Source organism: Mytilus edulis, chromosome 14 (genome assembly GCF_963676685.1).
Source record: "Mytilus edulis chromosome 14, xbMytEdul2.2, whole genome shotgun sequence".
Taxonomy (NCBI): domain Eukaryota; kingdom Metazoa; phylum Mollusca; class Bivalvia; order Mytilida; family Mytilidae; genus Mytilus; species Mytilus edulis.
Window position 1 is genome coordinate 54,496,831 of NC_092357.1, and position 20,637 is coordinate 54,517,467.

Sequence of the window (20,637 nt, forward strand, 5' to 3'; positions counted from 1 at the left end):
GTACCCCATGGTGGTTATTGCAATAACAAATGTTTTCAAAGTCACAAGTAACCTTGAACTCCTGCCACAAAGTAGACCTTGTACAGAATTAGTTTCAAAAGATTAAAGAATCAAGTAAGAATGAAGACAACATAGATTTTTCTCTAAATAAACATTTCAATTAATAAATGTGTATATTTAAATATTCAAATAACTTTTATTCTAAAATCACCGGTTAATAAAATCACCGATTATTTAAAGGTCTTCTATGTTCACTATATGGAAAGTAAGGTTTCAAATTCCTAGGGCAAAGTTTGTCTTATAAGGGATATGGCTATTTTTAAGATCCATTTTGGTTTAATGCTCCTCAACATTTTCGGTTCTTATACATCATTGGCTTTTAAATATTTGCTTTGAGCTTTTGCCTGAAATAATGTTTTTATATGGATTTGCTTTTTATAGCTGACTCTGAGGTATGGGCTTTGCTCATTGTTGAAGGCCGTACAGTGACCTATAGTTGTTCATTTCTGTGTCATTTGGTTTCTTTTGGAGAGTTGTCTAATCATACCACATCTTTTTTATATGGAACATCCTTGAGGGATATCATTAAACATGTACACGGATTGTAGAGGCTCACTTTCTAGTCCTTTATACTTTGGTCCTTACTGTTCTCTCATTGGCACAATAGCAAGTCTTTATATTTAAGGTCATTGTTAAGCAGTATGTGTCATTTTTGTGGTCATTTGTTGATGAAGACAGCTGGTGAATTTGATTCATTATTGACTTTGAAGACAGCATTACAGGTCTTGCATGTCAAACAGGATATACCTTATCATGTTAACACCTGACATGACCTCTGGATTCAGTTTTAAGAGCTAAAAGTTTCTTTATAATACATAAACCAGATTATAGGAATAACCAAAAATACTAGACAAATAAATAGACCAGACAAACAAACAACACAATCCTCCTCTAATTTTTTTTTTTAAATAAGACAAACAGCAACATGTTCCAGATTAATGCAAGTCTTATATTCATCATAACTCTGCAAGTGAGGGTAAATATTTTTATTCCAAAAGTGTAGGCATGAAATTGTACATGTAAATTTTAAGCGATATTACTTTATAAAATCTTTCTGTTGTATACCTGAAAGAACAAAAGAACAATGATAGTATTTTTTTACCCTCAAAATATTTCAGGTGATATTCATCTGCATGATAACCTGATTTTGGCTTAATGTTGGGTCAGTGTTAAATGACAATATAATGAGATTAGAAAATTCAAAACAAAGGCATCATGTTGAAATGTTGTTTAGACAATATCATGTAGAAAATTTTAATACAAAATAAAAATGCACAATCATGTTAACATTATATACAGACACAGAGTATTTAAATCATATTAAAAAATTAAGATAACATACATTGAAATGTTTTAGAGTGATCTTTAAAAGAAGGGTGAAAGATACCAGAGCAACAATTATTTTGTTGCTATTTGCAAATCATCACAATCTTTATTTTTTAATTAACAATATACATGACTATCTGACAAAAGAAGTTTAAAAAGAAGGAATTGTTCTTAGAAAGAATGTGATTAAGACCAGAATTTCAGAAATTCAGGACAAAATATGATTTTTGAAATTGACTCAAAAATTATGGAGTGAAAGGAAAAGAAAAAATATAAATACAATTAAATTATCAATAATCCAAAAGAAATAATACAATATAAAACAAAAAGAAAGTTTACACATCAGATAAATATGATTTCATTTGTGACATTTTTTCACCTTCACTGTTAATCATGTCTTGTATAAACATTTCAAGTTCAGTACTAACTTTGGTTTTGTATGCACTGGCATTTGTATTCTCATTTGACATTTGTGTACAATCTTTCCTTAGACTTCCTGCTTTATCACTGTTTTGTTGGTTTTTATTGTCAATATAAATAGCATTCAATTTAAATGAATCTATGTCAATGTTAAAACCCTCCAACAAAAGTTCCATGTTTGTATTGAATATGGTTGATGTGTCCGTTGAAGCAGATGTCTTTGTGTGGTTGGTCTCTGTTTGCTGTAAGCAGAAAGAACATATATGGTTTAAAAAGTTTAAGTTAACCTGTCTTTCTTTTTATTTTTGTAGTAAATGCAAGATGATTTCTGGTAAAAGAAAGTTTTTATTGTAAATTGTTTTTATTGTAAATTGTATAATTTTGTTGCATCACTGTAAAATTGTTACAAAATTTGCAGATTGGAAAAATAAATTTCTCAGTTGTGTGTCTACTGTTAACCTGCATTTGTAAGTGCATAGCCTAAAAAGGGATTCTACTGTGCTTCAGATTCACCAGGTGTTGGTTCACTGTTGTTGCTAATAATTTTTTTTAATGTTTTCCAATGGTAATTTTTAAAACCACAAGTAGAAGTTTGGGACTCATTTACGGGGTCATGGGTCCAAAGTTAAGGAATAAGGGCCAAAATGGGGCCAAAAACAAGCATTTTTTCTAGTTTCAAGACTTGTTTGTAATTGTTTGGATCTCTGTAAAACTATACCATTATGTTCCATATAACAAAAGGGAGGCTGGGATTACGTTTTGGATGAATTGCCCAAAATATGCAGGAATTAGGGGCCAAAAAAGGGCTAAAAAGAAGCATGTTTCTAGTTTCCAAACAATAACTTGCGTTTAAGTGTATGGATCTCTCTGAAATTGTACTACAAGGTTCCATACTACGAAGGAAAGGATTGGATTGAGTTTAAGGGTTATTGCTTAAAGGGGGGATTTTTGTTTACAATTTTTTTAAGGGATTCTGAATTTTGAAAAGCTTCAAGAAGAAATCTTAAATTGCACAGCATTGTGCAATAGATTTGGTAGATCTTTGACCACATTAATTTTGTGACAAAAACCTTTGTTATGTAAAAAAATTTGATCACAATTCAAAATCAGACAGTATTAAGCTTGGATATTGTGACCAAATTTGCCCCAACTGTTCAGGGTTCGACCACTGCGCCCTGCAGAACACGTGGTTTTAAGTGTGTAATTGTAAATTGTAATTCCTTTATCATATCCTCCTTTTTATACGACCGTCGTCCGAATACTTTTAGTTTTCGCACTCTAACTTTAGTAAAAGTGAATGGAAATCTATGAAATTTTAACACAAGGTTTATGACCGCAAAAGGAAGGTTGTTATTGATTTTGGGAGTTTTGGTCCCAACATTTTAGGAATTAGGGGCCAAAAAGGGCCCAAATAAGCATTTTCTTGGTTTTCGCACTATAACTTTAGTTTAAGTTAATAGAAATCTATGAAATTTTGACACAAGGTTTATGACCACAAAAGAACGGTTGGGATTGATTTTGGGAGTTTTGGTTTCAACAGTTTAGGAATTAGGGGCCAAAAGAGGGCTCAAATAAGCATTATTCTTGGTTTTCGCACAATAACTTTAGTTTAAGTAAATAGAAATCAATGAAATTTAAGCACAATGTTAATGACTACAAAAGGAAGGTTGGTATTGATTTTGGGAGTTTAGGTCCCAACAGTTTAGGAATTAGGGGCCAAAAAGGGACCCAAATAAGCATTTTTCTTGGTTTTCGCACCATAACGTTAGTATAAGTAAATAGAAATCTATGAAATTTAAACACAAGGTTTATGACCATAAAAGGAAGTTGGTATTGATTTTGGGAGTTTTGGTCCCAACAGAATAAGGGGCCCAAAGGGTCCAAAATTAAACTTTGTTTGATTTCATCAAAATTGAATAATTGGGGTTCTTTGATATGCCGAATCTAACTGTCATGACTGTGTATGTAGATTCTTAACTTTTGGTCCGTTTTCAAATTGGTCTACATTAAGGTCCAAAGGGTCCAAAATTAAACTTAGTTTGATTTTGACAAAAAATGAATCAGTTAGGTTCTTTGATATGCTGAATCTAAAAATGTACTTAGATTCTTGATTATTGGCCCAGTTTTCAAGTTGGTCCAAATCGGGGTCCAAAATTAAACTTTGTTTGATTTCATCAAAAATTGAATAAATGGGGTTCTTTGATATACCAAATCTAACTGTGTATGTAGATTCTTCATTTTTGGTCCTGTTTTCAAATTGGTCTACACTAAAGTCCAAAGGGTCCAAAATTAAACTTAGTCTGATTTTAACAAAAATTGAAATCTTGGGGTTCTTTGATATGCTGAATCCAAAAATGTACTTAGATTTTTGATTATGGGCCCAGTTTTCAAGTTGGTCCAAATCAGGATCTAAAATTATTATATTAAGTATTGTGCAATAGCAAGTCTTTTCAATTGCACAGTATTGCGCAATGGCAAGAAATATCTAATTGCACAATATTGTGAAATAGCAAATTTTTTTTAATTAGAGTTATCTTTCTTTGTCCAGAATAGTAAGCAAGAAATATCTAATTGCAAAATATTGTGCAATAGCAAGATTTTTTTTTAATTGGAGTTATCTTTCTTTGTCCAGAATCAACTTAAATCTTTGTTATATACAATATACAATGTATATTCACTTTTTACTACCAACTGATAAATTAAAATAATCTTTACCATTCAGTGATAACAAGCAGTTTTTTTACATCTTAATATTTTATGATGTATTTAAATGAGTAGTTATTGTTGCAAACTCCATTAGAAATTTTAATTGAGATTAGTTTTGGAATAAGGGAAAGGGGGATGTGATTAAAAAAATTGGGTTCAATTTTTCTCATTTGAAATTTCATAAATAAAAAAGAAAATTTCTTCAAACATTTTTTTGAGAGGATTAATATTCAACAGCATAGTGAATTGCTCTAAGAGAAAACAAAAATTTTAAGTTCATTAGAACACATTCATTCTGTGTCAGAAACCTATGATGTGTCAACTATTTAATCACAATCCAAATTTAGAGCTGAATCCAGCTTGAATGTTGTGTCCATACTTGCCCCAACCGTTCAGGGTTCAACCTCTGCGGTCGTATAAAGCTACGCCCTGCGGAGCATCTGGTTTATGGTTAATGCAATATCTGCATTTAACCAATTACTTCTGCCAGTTGTGTTGAACACTTGTACAAAAAACATAACTTTACCTTTCTATTAAAAAAATGTATGTACCTCTTTGCCTGGCTTTGGAGAAGTTTTTCGTCTTTTCTTCATCCCTGTTTTCTTCTCTTCTGTGCATTTTCTTTTCTGATAATTGTAATAAATCTATCTGTTAATCAGTTTGTTAATGGTTAAAGGGGCACTAGCTACAAGATATATAAAAAAGTCTAATATATGATTTTTTTTGTTCAATCAATAAAGAAAGTGATATAGTGAAATAATTATTCACTTTAACCAGCCAGGATCATTCAATTTTGTCAAAATAAGCTTAGAAAAATTGATAATGAATTATTTGAATAATTCTACCTCATTGAATCTGTATTCAGGGAACTTCAATATATCCCCTTAGCTACAGATGGATAACACATGAATTGTATGTGTAAATTTATTTAAAGAAAAAGAATGTCAACATTGAAAGTGAAACAAAGGTAAATCAATTGATTGACTGATTCGATCCCAAATTTTTTTTCTTATACAGGTGAAAAAGATGATTTATAGAATATCTAATCGAAGAATTCAAATAGAGAAAAATATTCAACGAGTGACCGAACAACACATTAATTCTTGAATGCGCGTAGCGTATGACTTAATTATCAGTGTTGTTCGGTCACAAGTTGAATATTTTTCCATATTTGAATTCTTTAATTAGTTATTCTTTTTATTACATTGGCAAATAGCTTTTTTTAAAGAAATTAACGTAAAACATGAAAGGAACTATATATTTTTTCTACGCATTCACAATTTGTTTTGATCCGCCGTTATTGACGTCTTGACAACACCTATTGTTGTATGACGTCAGAGAGTGAAATAACCACGTTTATTTCACATGTGAAATCATTGGTTTTTATTTAACTGGGAAATCAATGTAATTCCTTGCAACCAAGGTGATAAAAACATTTATTTTTCATCTATAATATGAAATTAGATAGACCTAGAATAACCAAACAGCACGAGTTGCTTAATCTATTTAAATCTATGTTCATGTTTACATCGCTTATATGGTCATCAGATGACTTTAGAGGTCAACTCAATAATTAATTATATGACGTTTAGACTAAAATACACATGAAATGGAGCTATGTATGTTCATGCCTTAGCCCTGTTAATTGTTTATTTTAGACTTTTGATAGTTTGGATAAATGTTATACATTTTACATGGTAATAAGTCAAATATGAGAATTTGATTAAAATTGGTGAACATCAATTTGACAGCTAGTGCTCCTTTAAATATTTCTTTCTTTCATATTGACAAAAAGGAGTCAAAGAATTAAGAATAACAAAATACATATTTGACTGAAATTTTTAAAGTTAAAATACAACTTATACTTAATATATATACATTGTATCAGTATTTGAATTTATCAATAATAATTTTTAAACACAAATATATTCTTCAAAAAAGAAAAAAAATATATCCACCAATATAAAGTATGAAATGTTATATTTTGTTTATATAAAGCAAACTTTCTTGAAAGAATTTGAGAACTAAAAGCAGTAAACTATACATACTATATGAAAACAATTCATACCTTAGTGTTAGTTGAAAGACAGTTGTAACTGCTATCTGAACTGTAGTCTGAATCAGTCAATAAAACTTGTCTTCCATTTGAAATGTTGTTTTGGTCCCCTTCATCATTTCCAGACTCTGAATTGACTGAAGATATTGAATCTGATGAACCCATATCACTTGTTGGAGAGACTTGGGTGTAGAAATCCAGACTTTGAGAGTCTTTAGTGGCACTGCTGGTGTCATCTGAATTGGTAGTTGATTGATTAGGAGTACATAATATAGGGCCTGGTTGGCTAGAAATGGGAATATTTTGGTTCCATTGACTGAATTGGTTTGTTGAAAAGGTTGGTTGATCCAAATGAATTGAACATAAAGCCGTTTCTTGAGATGACATTTCATGTTGATGCTTGATGTCATTTTCCAATATTGCCTGGCTGTCGGGATAAAGATGACAAGGAAAAAGTGTATTCAAAACTTTCAATGCAGCTGGAGGAATAATGATTGAATTAGTTTGATTGTCTGTAGGACATGCATCTTGTTTTGGTGAAACTGTGAAGTATGTCTTTGCTGTGACCTTTTGGTTAGAGTCAATTGAGGGTTTTTGAATAGTAGTTTGATGTACAGTAGAATCCATTGTCTTTAGTTGAACAAGTTCATCACTGAATGGAAATTCATAACTCACTTGTGAACTATTTGCATCAGTTTGCTCTACAGTAAGGATCATAGATTTTTTGCTGATACTCATTAACATATGTGGTGGTCCTTTTTTCTCTGCATCTTTAATGTCAACTAATGAAAAGTTTTTGTCATCTTTTGTGTCTACAGCTCTAGTAGTCCACCATTTGTAAAGCTTATTATGTACTACTTCTTTGAATGTTCCACTCTCCCATAAGTTCTTTAGTGCATGATCAACTTTGTCTAAGCTAATTATCCTTTTAAAAGTACTACATAGTTCTGCTTTATGCATCTTGTTTATGGACTTGTCTTTTTGGCTTTTTCTCATGATCCTAAAAGCATTCACTATTTCTTTGTATTTATTTTTAATGATAACCTGTGGGAGTGTTAGTAGCATATCAACCAGGTCCTGATCAGATATGAGTTTTTGTCCAGGATGTTTCTTACTATATTTCCCCCTGTTGTTTGGATCAAAAAGTATAATATGTTTTGGCCAGTGTTTCAAAGGTAGGTCCCAAAGTCCATCACATTTTGCATCAGGGTCCTTCCCATGTGCACATTTGATTGCAATACCAGCTATATGACGTGTGATATAGACTATAAGTTGTGATTTGTCTATATGCCTCTGATCTTTCCCAAGGATTGATGTTATTTCATTGGTCTGAAGCTCAGTATCAAAACTAATATTGATATCAGTGAGTTTATTAGTGCTGCCTCCACAAGTAAGAAAATCTTGAAGTGATGCTATAATTGTCTCAAATTCACAACGATAAACAAATAGTCTATGTAAAAGTTTATATTCCATGATTTCCCAGGCATTTATTTCAGCTAGGTACATTTTTGGTACATGTACTTTTTCTTCCAAGCATGTTTTCAACAATGCTTTAAAATGTTCCCTATTCTCCCTGTCATTTCTTTCTTTTTTTGTTGGTTTGTACTTTGATTGTTCATGTTCTGGCAATCTAAAGATAATCTTAGGACTTATATTTTGAATCCATCTTCTCTCTATAGAGGAATCATGAGCCAGTGACTTTTTGTTCAGAGAAGGTCCAGGATGAACTTCAATATCTCCTGAACACCATAGGAGATAAAGACTTGCCGTAGCATATTCATATTTGAGGGACAGATATTTCTTCAGTTTGGCTGATTTGTGATGTCCATTTGATACCCCTACCATCACTATCAATGTCATCATGAAAAGTAATAGCATTTCATATAGCTTTAATTTCTTCACCATTTCATCCACCCTTTTATCCACCATTTTGATTTCTTTTAGTTGATCTTCCATTGTTTTTATATTCAATTGATTTTCTTTTAGATCTGCTTTCCATTCATAAATGAAATCCTGTTCACTCATTGTAGTATTAGTCTGTAAAAACTCCATCTGTATTAAATTTTCTCTGCCTTTGTTTCTTATCTTGTTTGAAATTTGTGTTGCTTTCACTTTACATTTAATTTTAGCTATCCATAATTCCCTGAGTCTTGTCTCAAATAGTTCCATTGTATGATAATGTGAATCAAAATCTTCATACCCCCCCTCTAGATAATAAAATGTAGCAAGATCTCTATATCCCACCCCTGAATGATAAAGTGAATTAAAATAATCCTCCTTTGTATGATATTGATAATGTAAAGGAAAACAAAAAAATGAATCTGCATTATTCCTTTTCCATCTGTGATTGATCATTTTAGATTTAAAAATACCCCTTTCTAAAGTTTTACTGTTATAATTGAAGTAAGTTAATAAAGCATCAAGTAAGTTAAACAAATTCTGAAAATCAATTTCTATTTTTATAGCTGTATCTAGCTTCTGGTTATCATTCACGTGCTTCAAAACTCTATATCTCAACTTGATAATCCATCCAAGGCATTTTTTATTAATTCCAACTTGTGTTGCATAGTACCTGATTAATTTGATAGCTGCACCTATTACGTCATGAAAGTGTTGTCCATTGCAAGGAATACAAAGAAGGACATCACACAAGTTAACCAGTACTGTAATATTATTTTTTGTCATCACTGTGTCTACCATTGATAAAAAAACCAGAGCATTTTCATTTATGAAATCTTGATAGTCTGCATTAAAGGTGAGTGTCTGACTTAAAATATTTCCATGAGATGTGTATGCTGTATTCTGATTTGATATGCCCCATTTGGATAAACATAACAGTACCTTGCAGGAAATGAATTGTGTTTTCTCACCATAAACCCCTTCTTCAATTTGTGAAACTAAAAAATCAGCATTTCTGCTGAGAAATTTCTTCATTTTTTTTTCATCTTTTTCAATGCACAGTTTTTCACAGTAACATAGTTTCAGCAGAAATTCATGATATGGCTCTATTTTACCAGTACAAAAGTCATCTTCTGTTATTTCTGAATTTATGGCATACAGTTGACCAAGGTAGTTGTTGAATGTTGTAAACATATCATCTTCAGAGAGAGTTGACAATAATGTTTTTAGTAAACTCCATATTGTGTTTGCAGTGTAAGAGTATTTTGTTGACGTATCAGCTACTGAAGCATCTAATGAAGAGGTCTGTATTTCAGTATTTTGAACCATGAGTGGGGTTGTTTTCAAAGTACACATGTTGAACTTTAAAAGACACAGCAGTATTGTGCCAGAAATAGGTTTCCATTTTATTTTATTTCCATCACCCAGTATTTCAATCTGTGAGACAAACATATCAGCATTTCTTCTCAGAAATTCAATACAAGTTTGATCATTTTTATTGCACAGTTTCTCATAGTGACAGAGTTTTAACATAAATTCATGACATGGCTCTATTTTACCAGTACAAAAGTCATCTTCTGTTATTTCTGAATTTATTGCATACAATATGTCAAGGTAGTTGTTGAATGCTGTAAATATTTCTTCTTCTGAGAAAGTTGATAATAATGATTGTAGCATACTCCCTATTGTTTCTTCAGTGTCTTCAGAGTATTTCAAAATACACAGTAATATCTTGCAAAAAAAACGTTTTGTTTTTGATCCTTGGCACAGAACAATTCTTTTTTTTATATCTGATACTAAAACCTCTGGATACAGTTGTATGAACTTTTTAAAAGCTTTATTATCATTTTTCCTGCATATTGTCGTCCAGTAACAAAGTTTCAACTGATATTCATGATTTGGTTCTGTTTCACCAATACACAAGCCTTCTGAAGTTATTTCTGATTTCATTACAAATAGCTGTTCAATGTAGTCATTGAATACTTGAGAGATCTCATGGTATGTCAGTGTTGAAAATAAGTTTTGCAGTACATGTCTTACTTTGTACATTGTACATGTATTTTTTGTTGTGTTTTCTTCTTCAGATTGGAATGAGCACAATTCTTTTAATTCCCTGTTCTGGATTTTTGTTTGATGTAATGTTGTTTTCAGATTACAGATTTTCCAGTTCAAAAGATGCAGAAGTATCTTGCACGAAGCAAGTTTTGTTATTATTTTATTCCCATGGACAACTTCTTCAATCTGTGTTACTAAATAATCAGCATTTCTTCTGAGAAATTCCTTATATATTTCATCATTCATTTTATTGCAAAGTTTGTCACAGTAACAAAGTTTCAACAGAAATTCATGATATGGCTCTATCTTACCAGTACAAAAGTCATCTTCTGTTATTTCTGATTTCATTGCATACATTAAATTGAGGTAGTTTTTGAATGCTGTATATATATCATCTTCAGAGAAAGTTGATATTAATTTTTGTAGCATGCTTCTTATTGTTTTTTCTGTGTAATAGTATTTTGTTGATGTATCAGCTACTGAAGCTTCTGACGGACAGGCCTGTATTTCAGTGTTTTGAACCATGAGTGGGGTTGTTTTCGAAGTACACATGTTCAGGTTTAAAAGACACAACAGAATAGTACAGGAAATAGATTTCAATTTTTTGTTTTCCTCATCAGCAACTAATTCAATCTGTAATACAAACAAATCCGCATTTCTTCTAAGAAATTCCATACAAAATGCATCATTTTTATTGCACAATGCCTCACAGTAGCAAAGTTTCAACAGAAATTCATTGTATGGCTCTATCATACCAATACACAAATCATCTTCTGTTATTTCTGAATTCATTGCATACATTTGTTCAAGGTAGTCATTGAATGCTTTAAATATTTCTTCTTCAGAGAGAGTTGATAATATTTTTTGCAGCATATTACTTGCTCTGTTTGTGAATGAGTAGTTTGTTGATGGATCAGCTACTAATGAAACTGATGAAGGAACTGGTTTTTCCATATCTTTTTGAAGGACTACTGGTTTTTGTGTTTTACATATGTTCCAGTTTAAAAGACACAACAGTATATTGCAGGCAATAAGCTGAAATTTTTTGTGCCACTTAAATCCCCAGTTAGTTGCCCTTCCTTCAATATTTGATACTAAAAAATCTGCATTTTTTTTAAGAAACTCTTTACAGCCTTCATTGCCATTTTTAGAATAAAGTATATCCCAGTAAAATAGTTTCAACTGGAACTCATGCTGTGAATCTATCTGGCCAGTTAACATATCAATTTCTGTTAAGCTTGACTTGGCTTTTGGTCGTTGGCTTATGTATCTTTGAAATATATAACATCTTTCTTTGTCTGTCATGGTATGCAGCACTTCATTTAGCTGAACCTGGACTACTTTCCTTTTTTCTTCCTGACCAGGTATGCAGAATAAATGAGTCAAGTTAAGAAGAACAAATGATGTATGCATCCCTGTAATTTTTGCGTTAAAATTATAAAGTCTTGACAATCGATGTTTACTAACCAATTGCTGCAAAATAACTTTCAGTTCTATTTTATCAAGTTTAATTAACTTTTGTTCACATGATCTAAGGTGTTCATTATTCATAGATGATGAGAGATTCCAGGCATTATTGTATTCATCTAATATATTTTCTTGACATCTTCTGGGGATATCATCAGAAGAAAATAGGCAAACCCTAGTAATGGAGGGCCCTCTTTTAAAATTGAAATTCATTTTGTTATCTTCTCAGCTTGTGACAATTTTAAGGAGGCTTAAATCTCATAGGTCATGTAGTTCATTCTTCTGAAACGAAATATTGACATATAACTGATTTTGCAGCTATAATGAAGTTATAAAGAAAGTTGCATTATTAAATTTCTGGTTATTATGGCTTACAATATTAGAATCATTATTCAATTATTTGACTTTGAATAAAGGTACATTCACTATGGTAAATATTACGTTTGCTTCATCTTCTAAAAATATAAAGAGATTTTAAAATGGGGTTCGTTCATTTTCTCATCACTTGGCGTCCGTCGTTCGTAATCTTTAAAAAAAATCTTCTTGTCTGAAACTTTTGGGCCAAATTTAACCAAACTTGGCCACAATTTTCATTGGGGTTTTCTAGTTTAAAAAATGTGTGGCGGGACCCAGCCAACCAACCAAGATGACCGCCATGGCTAAAAATAGAACATAGTGGTAAAATGTAGATTTTGACTTATAACTCTGAAAGCAAAGCATTTAGAGCAAATCTGACATGGTGTCAAATTGTTAATTAAGTCAACATCTATCTGCCCTGAAATTTTTAGACAAATCGGACAACCCATTGTTGGGTTGTTGCCCCCAAATTAGTAATTTTAAGGCAATTTTGCAGTTTTTATACAACCGCAAAAATTTCAATTTTTTGGTCGTATTTTGGTATCACGTTGGCGTTGTGGTCGTGTCGTCCTCCGAATACTTTTAGTTTTAATAAGGGATAATAGGAATAAGGGGCCAAAAAAGGGCCCAAATAAGCATTATTCTTGGTTTTTGCACAATAACTTTGGTATAAGAAAATAGAAATCAATGAAATTAAAACTCAAGGTTTATGACCACAAAAGGAAGGTTGGGATTGATTTTGGGAGTTGAGGTCTGAACAGTTTAGGAATTAGGGGCCAAAAAGGGGCCCAAATAAGCATTTTTCTTGGTATTCGCACCATAACTTTTGTACAAGTAAATAGAAATCTATGAAATTTAAACACAAGGTTTATGTCCATAAAAGGAAGGTTGCAATTGATTTAGGAATAAGAGGCCCAAAGGGCCCAAAGGGCCCAAAGGGTCCAAAATTAAACTTTGTTTGATTTCATCAAAAATTGAATAATTGCTTCTTTGCTATGCCGAATCTAACTGTGTATGTAAATTCTTCATTTTTGGTCCCCTTTTCAAATTGGTCTACATTAAGGTCCAAAGGGTCCAAAATTAAACTTAGTTTGATTTTAACAAAAATTGAATCCTTGGGGTTCTTTGATATGCTGAATCTAAAAATGTTCTTAGATTTTTAGCTCACCTGGCCCAAAGGGCCAAGTGAGCTTTTCTCATCACTTTGCGTCCGTCATCCGTCGTCCGTCGTTGTCTGGCGTTAGCTTTTACAAAAATCTTCTCCTCTGAAACTACTGGGCCAAATCAAACCAAACTTGGCCACAATCATCATTGGGGTATCTAGTTTAAAAAATGTGTGGCTTGACCCGGTCAACCAACCAAGATGGCCGCCACAGCTAAAAATAGAACATAGGGGTAAAATGCAGTTTTTGGCTTATAACTCAAAAACCAAAGCATTTAGAGCAAATCTGACATGGGGTAAAAATGTTTATCAGGTCAAGATCTATCTGCCCTGAAATTTTCAGATGAATCGGTCAATCGGTTGTTGGGTTGCTGCCCCTGAATTGGTAATTTTGAGGAAATTTTGCTGTTTTTGGTTATTATCTTGAATATTATTATAGATAGAGATAAACTGTAAACAGCAATAATGTTCAGCAAAGTAAGATCTACAAATAAGTCTACATGACCAAAATGGTCAGTTGACCCGTTTAGGAGTTATTGCCCTTTATAGTCAATTTTTAACCATTTTTCGTTAATTAAAGTAATCTTTTACAAAAATCTTCTCCTCTGAAACTACTGGGCCAAATTAATCCAAACTTGGCCACAATCATCTTTGGGGTATCTAGTTTAAAAAATGTGTGGCATGACCTGGTCAATTAACCAAGATGGCCGCCACAGCTAAAAATAGAACAAAGGGGTAAAATGCAGTTTTTGGCTTATAACTCAAAAACCAAAGCATTTTGAGGAAATCTGACATGGGATAAAAATGTTTATCAGGTCAAGATCTATCTGCCCTGAAATTTTCAGATGAATCGGTCAATCGGTGGTTGGGTTGCTGCCCCTGAATTGGTAATTTTGAGGAAATTTTGCTATTTTTGGTTATTATCTTGAATATTATTATAGATAGAGATAAACTGTAAACAGCAATAATGTTCAGCAAAGTAAGATCTACAAATAAGTCAACATGACCAAAATGGTCAGTTGACCCGTTTAGGAGTTATTGCCCTTTATAGTCAATTTTTAACCATTTTTCGTAAATTAAAGTAATCTTTTGCAAAAATCTTCTCCTCTGAAACTACTGGGCCAAATTAATCCAAACTTGGCCACAATCATCTTTGGGGTATCTAGTTTAAAAAATGTGTGGCGTGACCTGGTCAACCAACCAAGATGGCCGCCACCGCTAAAAATAGAACATAGGGGTAAAATGCAGTTTTTGGCTTATAACTCAAAAACCAAAGCATTTTGAAGAAATCTGACATGGGATAAAAATGTTTATCAGGTCAAGATCTATCTGCCCTGAAATTTTCAGATGAATCGGTCAATTGGTTGTTAGGTTGCTGCCCCTGAGTTGGTAATTTTGAGGAAATTTTGCTGTTTTTGGTTATTATCTTGAATATTATTATAGATAGAGATAAATTGTAAACAGCAATAATGTTCAGCAAAGTAAGATCTACAAATAAGTCAACATGACCAAAATGGTCAGTTGACCCCTTTAGGAGTTATTGCCCTTTATAGTCAATCTTTAACCATTTTTCATAAATCTAAGTAATCTTTTACAAAATCTCCACTGAAACTACTAGGCCACAATCATCTTTGGGGTATCTAGTTTGAAAAATGTGTCCGATGACCTGGCCATTCAACCAAGATGGCCGCCACGGCTAAAAATAGAACATAGGGGTAAAATGCAGTTTTTGGCTTATAACTATGAAACCAAAGCATCTAGAGCAAATCTGACAAGAAGTTAAATTGTTAATCAAGTCAATATCTATCTGCCCTGAATTTTTCAGATGAATTGGACAACTGGTTGTTGGGTTGCTGCCCTCCAATTGGTAATTTTTAAAGAAATTTTGCCGTTTTTGGTTATCTTGAATACTATTATAGATAGCGATAAACTGTAAACAGCAATAATGTTCAGCAAAGTAAGATCTACAAATAAGTCAACATGACCTAAATGGTCAATTGACCCCTTAAGGAGTTATTGCCCTTTATAGTCCATTTTTAACAATTTTCATTAATTTGGTAAATTTATGTAAATTTTTACCAAATATAGTTCTCTGTTACTAATGGGCAAAGTTCATTATAGATATAATTGTAAGAAGCAAAATCGTTCAGTCAAGTAAGAACACATCACCATCACCAAAATACAATTTTGTCATGAATCCATTTGTGTCCTTTGTGTAATATGCACATAGACAAAGGTGAGCGACACAGGCTCTTTAGAGCCTCTAGTTGATTATTGGTCCAGTTTTCAAGTTGGTCCAAATCAGGGTCCAAAATTAAACTTTGTTTGATTTCATCAAAAATTGAATAATTGGGGTTCTTTGATATGCCGAATCTAACTGTGTATGTAGATTCTTCATTTTTGGTCCCCTTTTCAAATTGGTCTACATTAAGGTACAAAGGGTCCAAAATTAAACTTAGTTTGATTTTAACAAAAATTGAATTCTTGGGCTTTTTTGATATGCTGAATCTAAACATATACTTAGATTTTTGATTATTGGCCCAGTTTTCAAGTTGGTTCAAATCAGGATCCAAAATTATTATATTAAGTATTGTGCAATAGCAAGAAATTTTCAATTGCACAGTATTCAGCAATAGCAAGAAATCTTCTATTGCACAGTATTGTGCAATAGGAAGAAAGTTTCAATTTTCACAGTATTGTGCAATAGCAAGAAATATTAGGGTTCTTTGATATGCCAAATCTAACTGTGTATGTAGATTCTTAATTTTTGGTCCCGTTTTCAAATTGGTCTACATTAAGGTCCAAAGGGTCCAAAATTAAACTTAGTTTGATTTTAACAAAAACTGAATCCTTGGGGTTCTTTGATATGCTGAATCTAAAAATGTACTTAGATTTTTGATTATTGGCCCAGTTTTCAAGTTGGTCCAAATCGGGGTCCAGAATTAAACTTTGTTTGATTTCATCAAAAATTGAATAATTGGGGTTCTTTGATATGCCAAATCTAACTGTGTATGTAGATTCTTAATTGTTGGTCCCGTTTTAAAATTGGTCTACATTAAAGTCCAAAGGGTCCAAAATTAAACTAAGTTTGATTTTAACAAAAATTGAATTCTTGGGCCTCTTTGATATGCTGAATCTAAACATGTACTTAGATTTTTGATTATGGGCCCAGTTTTCAAGTTGGTCCAAATCAGGATCCAAAATTATTATATTAAGCATTGTGCAATAGCAAGAAATTTTCAATTGCACAGTATTCAGCAATAGCAAGAAATCTTCAATTGCACAGTATTGTGCAATAGCAAGAAATCTTCAATTGCACAGTATTGTGCAATAGCAAATATTTTCAATTGCACAGTATTGCACAATAGCAAGAAATATCTAATTGCACAATATTGTGCAATAGCAAGAAATTCCAATTGGATTTCAATTGGAGTTATCTTTCTTCGTCCAGAATAGTAGTTGAATCAACTTAAATCATTGTTTTATACAATATACAATGTATATTCACTTTTACTACCAACTGATAGATTAAAACAATCTTTACCATTCAGTAATAACAAGCACTTTTTTTACATTTTAATATTTTATGATGTATTTAAATGAGTAGTTATTGTTGCAAACTTCATTAGAAATTTGAATTGAGATCAGTTTTGAAATAAGGGAAAGGGGGATGTGAAAAAAAAATTGGGGGGTCAATTTTTTTCATTTCAGATTTCATAAATAAAAAGAAAATTTCTTCAAACATTTTTTTGAGAGGATTAATATTCAACAGCATAGTGAATTGCTCAAAGGCAAAATTTTTTGTTTAAGTTCATTAGACCACATTCATTCTGTGTCAGAAACCTATGCTGTGTCAACTATTTAATCACAATCCAAATTTAGAGCTGAATCCAGCTTGAATGTTGTGTCCATACTTGCCCCAACCGTTCAGGGTTCAACCTCTGCGGTCGTATAATGCTGCGCCCTGCGAAGCAACTGGTTATTATTATTAGGTCTTTCCACTTTTCGTGGAAAGACCTTTTGTTTTTCTTCTGATTATTTTTTTTTTTTTTTTTTTTTTTCTTCTGCCGTCTGAGATGCTTTTTTGTCTTACAACATATCCAATGGATTTTTTGGCCAATGATGTTGTACAGTAATGGAGGTTTCGAAACTCACCCTGCGTGACCGAACACTTATTCTTATAGGAGTTATCTCCCCGCGTCCCCTTTTTCTTGTTATCGCTATATCTCTAAAACCGTAAAAGATTTTAGCAAACTGTTTTCACCAAATTGTTTGTCTACTCCTGAGAATGATTTGGTTTATTTTGACTTTAGTGATCGGAAGACATCTTATGGGAGTTATTTCCCTTTGAAAACTTAAGATAGGCGATTTGTTGGATCAATTCATACGTTATAAGTCGTAGAGGCCTACAGTCTTTTGATATGATGTCCTTGGTCCATTTGAAGGAAATTGAGGTCAAGGTCAAAGGTCAAGGTCATGTTCTAAATTTTGAATTTTGCTTGTTATCGTTATACCACAGAAACTGTGACAGTAAACGATATGATGTGTTTGCTAAATAAATGTTTACAATAAGGCGCAACTTCAACCTATTTCAGTCAAAGTGTTTTGGTTAACCCTTATAGGAGTTTTCTCCCCTTATGTATTTCGAATCAGTATTTCTCCACAACCATACAAGTGATTGACCTCCGGTCTTCCGTTTTGTGTTCACTGACCTATGACCTTGAAATTGAGATCAAGGTCAAAGGTCAAGGTCATGTTATAAATTTTGAATTTTGCTTGTTATCGTTATTCAAAAGACACTGTTACAGTAAATGATATGATTTGTTTGCCAAATTGCTGTTTACAAAAAGGCGCAACTTCAATCTATTTCAGTCGAAGTGTTTTGGTTTAGCCTTATAGGAGTTTTCTCCCCTTATGTATTTGAAATCAGTATTTCTCCACAACCATACAAATGATTGACCTGGGGTCTTTTGATTTGAGATCCCTGACCTATGACCATGAAATTGAGGTCAAAGTCAAAGGTCAATTTGACATTCTAGATTTTGACCTTTGCTAAAAATAATTTCAAGTCTTCTGCATATACCTATTAGTCTTATTTTTTATATCAATTTGAAGTACCAAATAACATCAACAAGGAGTGACATCGTTTTTTAAATTTCATTCTTATTATCGAGGTGGAAAGACCTTCAATTGTTCTCTGAAGAATTGGTTTTTAATTATTATTATTATTATTAGGTCTTTCAACCTTTCGGTTGAAAGACCTATAGGTTTTGTTCTGATTATTATTATTAGGTCTTTCAACCTTTCGGTTGAAAGACCTATAGGTTTTGTTCTGATTATTATTATTAGGTCTTTCAACCTTTCGGTTGAAAGACCTATAGGTTTTGTTCTGATTATTAGGTCTTTCACCTTTCGGATGAAAGACCTATTGTTTTCGTTCTGATTATTATTATTATTAGGTCTTTCCACTTTTCCGTGGAAAGACCTATTGGTTTTCTTCTGATTATTATTATTATTATTAGGTCTTTCCACTTTTCCGTGGAAAGACTTATTGGATTTCTTCTGATTATTATTATTATTATTTTTAGGTCTTTCCACTTTTCCGTGGAAAGACCTATTGGATTTCTTCTGATTATTATTTATTTTTTTTTTTTTCTTCCGCCTAATTTTTTTCCTTCGCTGTTTTTTTGTTTCGCAAGATGTCGCTTAGATTTTTGGAATATGATATCGAACAGTTTATACGCTTTTGAAACCAACTCTGCTTAACCGAATACTATCCCAAATAAGAGTTATCTCCCCAAACACTGTTTTCCTTGTTATCTCTAAGGCTTCGCAACCGTATAAGAAACCGACAAATTTATTTTTCCAAATTGCTCGTTATATCCTCAGGATGTTCTGTTTTATTTTGACCGAAGCCGTATATAGATTCCATATGAGAGTTATCCCCCCTTTTATGTTTGATATAAGAATATGCATTTCTAACTGGTAAACCATAAGTGATAGAGACCTAGAGTCTTTTGATTTGAGATCCTTGGTCCAAAAAAATGAAAATAAGGTCAAGGTCAAAGGTCAAGGTCATATTATAAATTTTGATTTTGGCTTATTTTCACTTATTTTCAAAAGCCGTATAACTTATCGACAAATTATTTTTACTAAATTGTTAGTTGCGACCTGTCGTAACTTATAAATTTTGGTTGAAAGGGTGCGTAGACAATGAATGGGAGTTTTCGCCCCTCTTATGTTTAGAATTATGCGTAAAGTGATATTACTCATGAACCATACATATTAAGGAACTAGTGTCTTTAGGTTTGAGATCCTTAGTCTATGACCTTGAAATTGAGGTCAAGGTCACAGGTTAATTGGACGTTCTAGATTTTGACCTTTGCTCCAATTTCATATTTAGACATCATAAAGTCATAGGAACTGACATATCAACTGAATTTTTAATATTTTCACATCAAAATATGTTGTTAGTGGTGGAAAGACCATCAATGGTTCTCTGAACAATTGGTTTTTAATTATTATTTTTTTTTTTTTTCTTCCGCCTAATTTTTTTCCTTCGCTGTTTTTTTGTTTCGCAAGTTGTCGCTTAGATTTTTGGAATATGATATCGAACAGTTTATACGCTTTTGAAACCAACTCGTTTTAACCGAATACTTTCCTAAATAAGAGTTATCTCCCCGAACACTGTTTCTCTTGTTATCTCTAAGGCTTCGCAACCGTATAAGAAACCGACAAATTAATTTTTCCAAATTGCTCGTTATATCCTCAGGATGTTCTGTTTTTTTTTGACGGAAGCCGTATATAGATTCCATATGAGAGTTATCCCCCCTTTTATGTTTGATATAAGAATTTGCATTTCTAACTGGTAAACCATAAGTGATAGAGACCTAGGGTCTTTTGATTTGAGGTCCTTGGTCCAAAAAAATGAAAATAAGGTCAAGGTCAAAGGTCAAGGTCATATTATAAATTTTGATTTTGGCTTATTTTCACTCATTTTCAAAAGCCGTATCACTTATCGACAAATTATTTTTACTAAATTGTTAGTTGCGACATGTGGTAACACGTAGATTTTAGTCGAAAGAGTACGTAGACATTTGATGCCAGTTTTGCCCCCTTTTATATCTAA

General features: G+C 32.3%; 2 protein-coding genes across 5 annotated transcripts in view; one reads left to right on the forward strand and one right to left on the reverse strand.

The window, feature by feature from the left end:
• The window catches only part of LOC139503701 (triple functional domain protein-like), a 267,815-nt gene that overhangs the window by 76,039 nt on the left and 171,139 nt on the right, over positions 1-20,637 (forward strand). The gene's annotated exons all lie outside the window — the stretch shown is intronic.
• LOC139503282 (uncharacterized) lies at positions 1,596-12,202 on the reverse strand. Its single transcript, XM_071293044.1, has 3 exons — positions 6,581-12,202; positions 5,064-5,138; positions 1,596-2,048 (listed from the first exon to the last, which is right to left on the reverse strand). Exons 1-3 carry the CDS (start codon positions 12,200-12,202, stop codon positions 1,722-1,724), a joined length of 6,024 nt encoding a protein of 2,007 aa, XP_071149145.1. The 3' UTR covers positions 1,596-1,721.

Coding starts and splice junctions, on each gene's coding strand:
- LOC139503282 (XM_071293044.1), bottom strand. CDS start 12,202: ATGAATTTCAATTTTAAAAGAGGGCCCTCCATTACTAGGGTTTGCCTA. Junction 5,139..6,580: donor GTCTTTCAACTAACACTAAG/GTATGAATTGTT, acceptor TACAATTATCAG/AAAAGAAAATGCACAGAAGA. Junction 2,049..5,063: donor CTCCAAAGCCAGGCAAAGAG/GTACATACATTT, acceptor TTCTGCTTACAG/CAAACAGAGACCAACCACAC.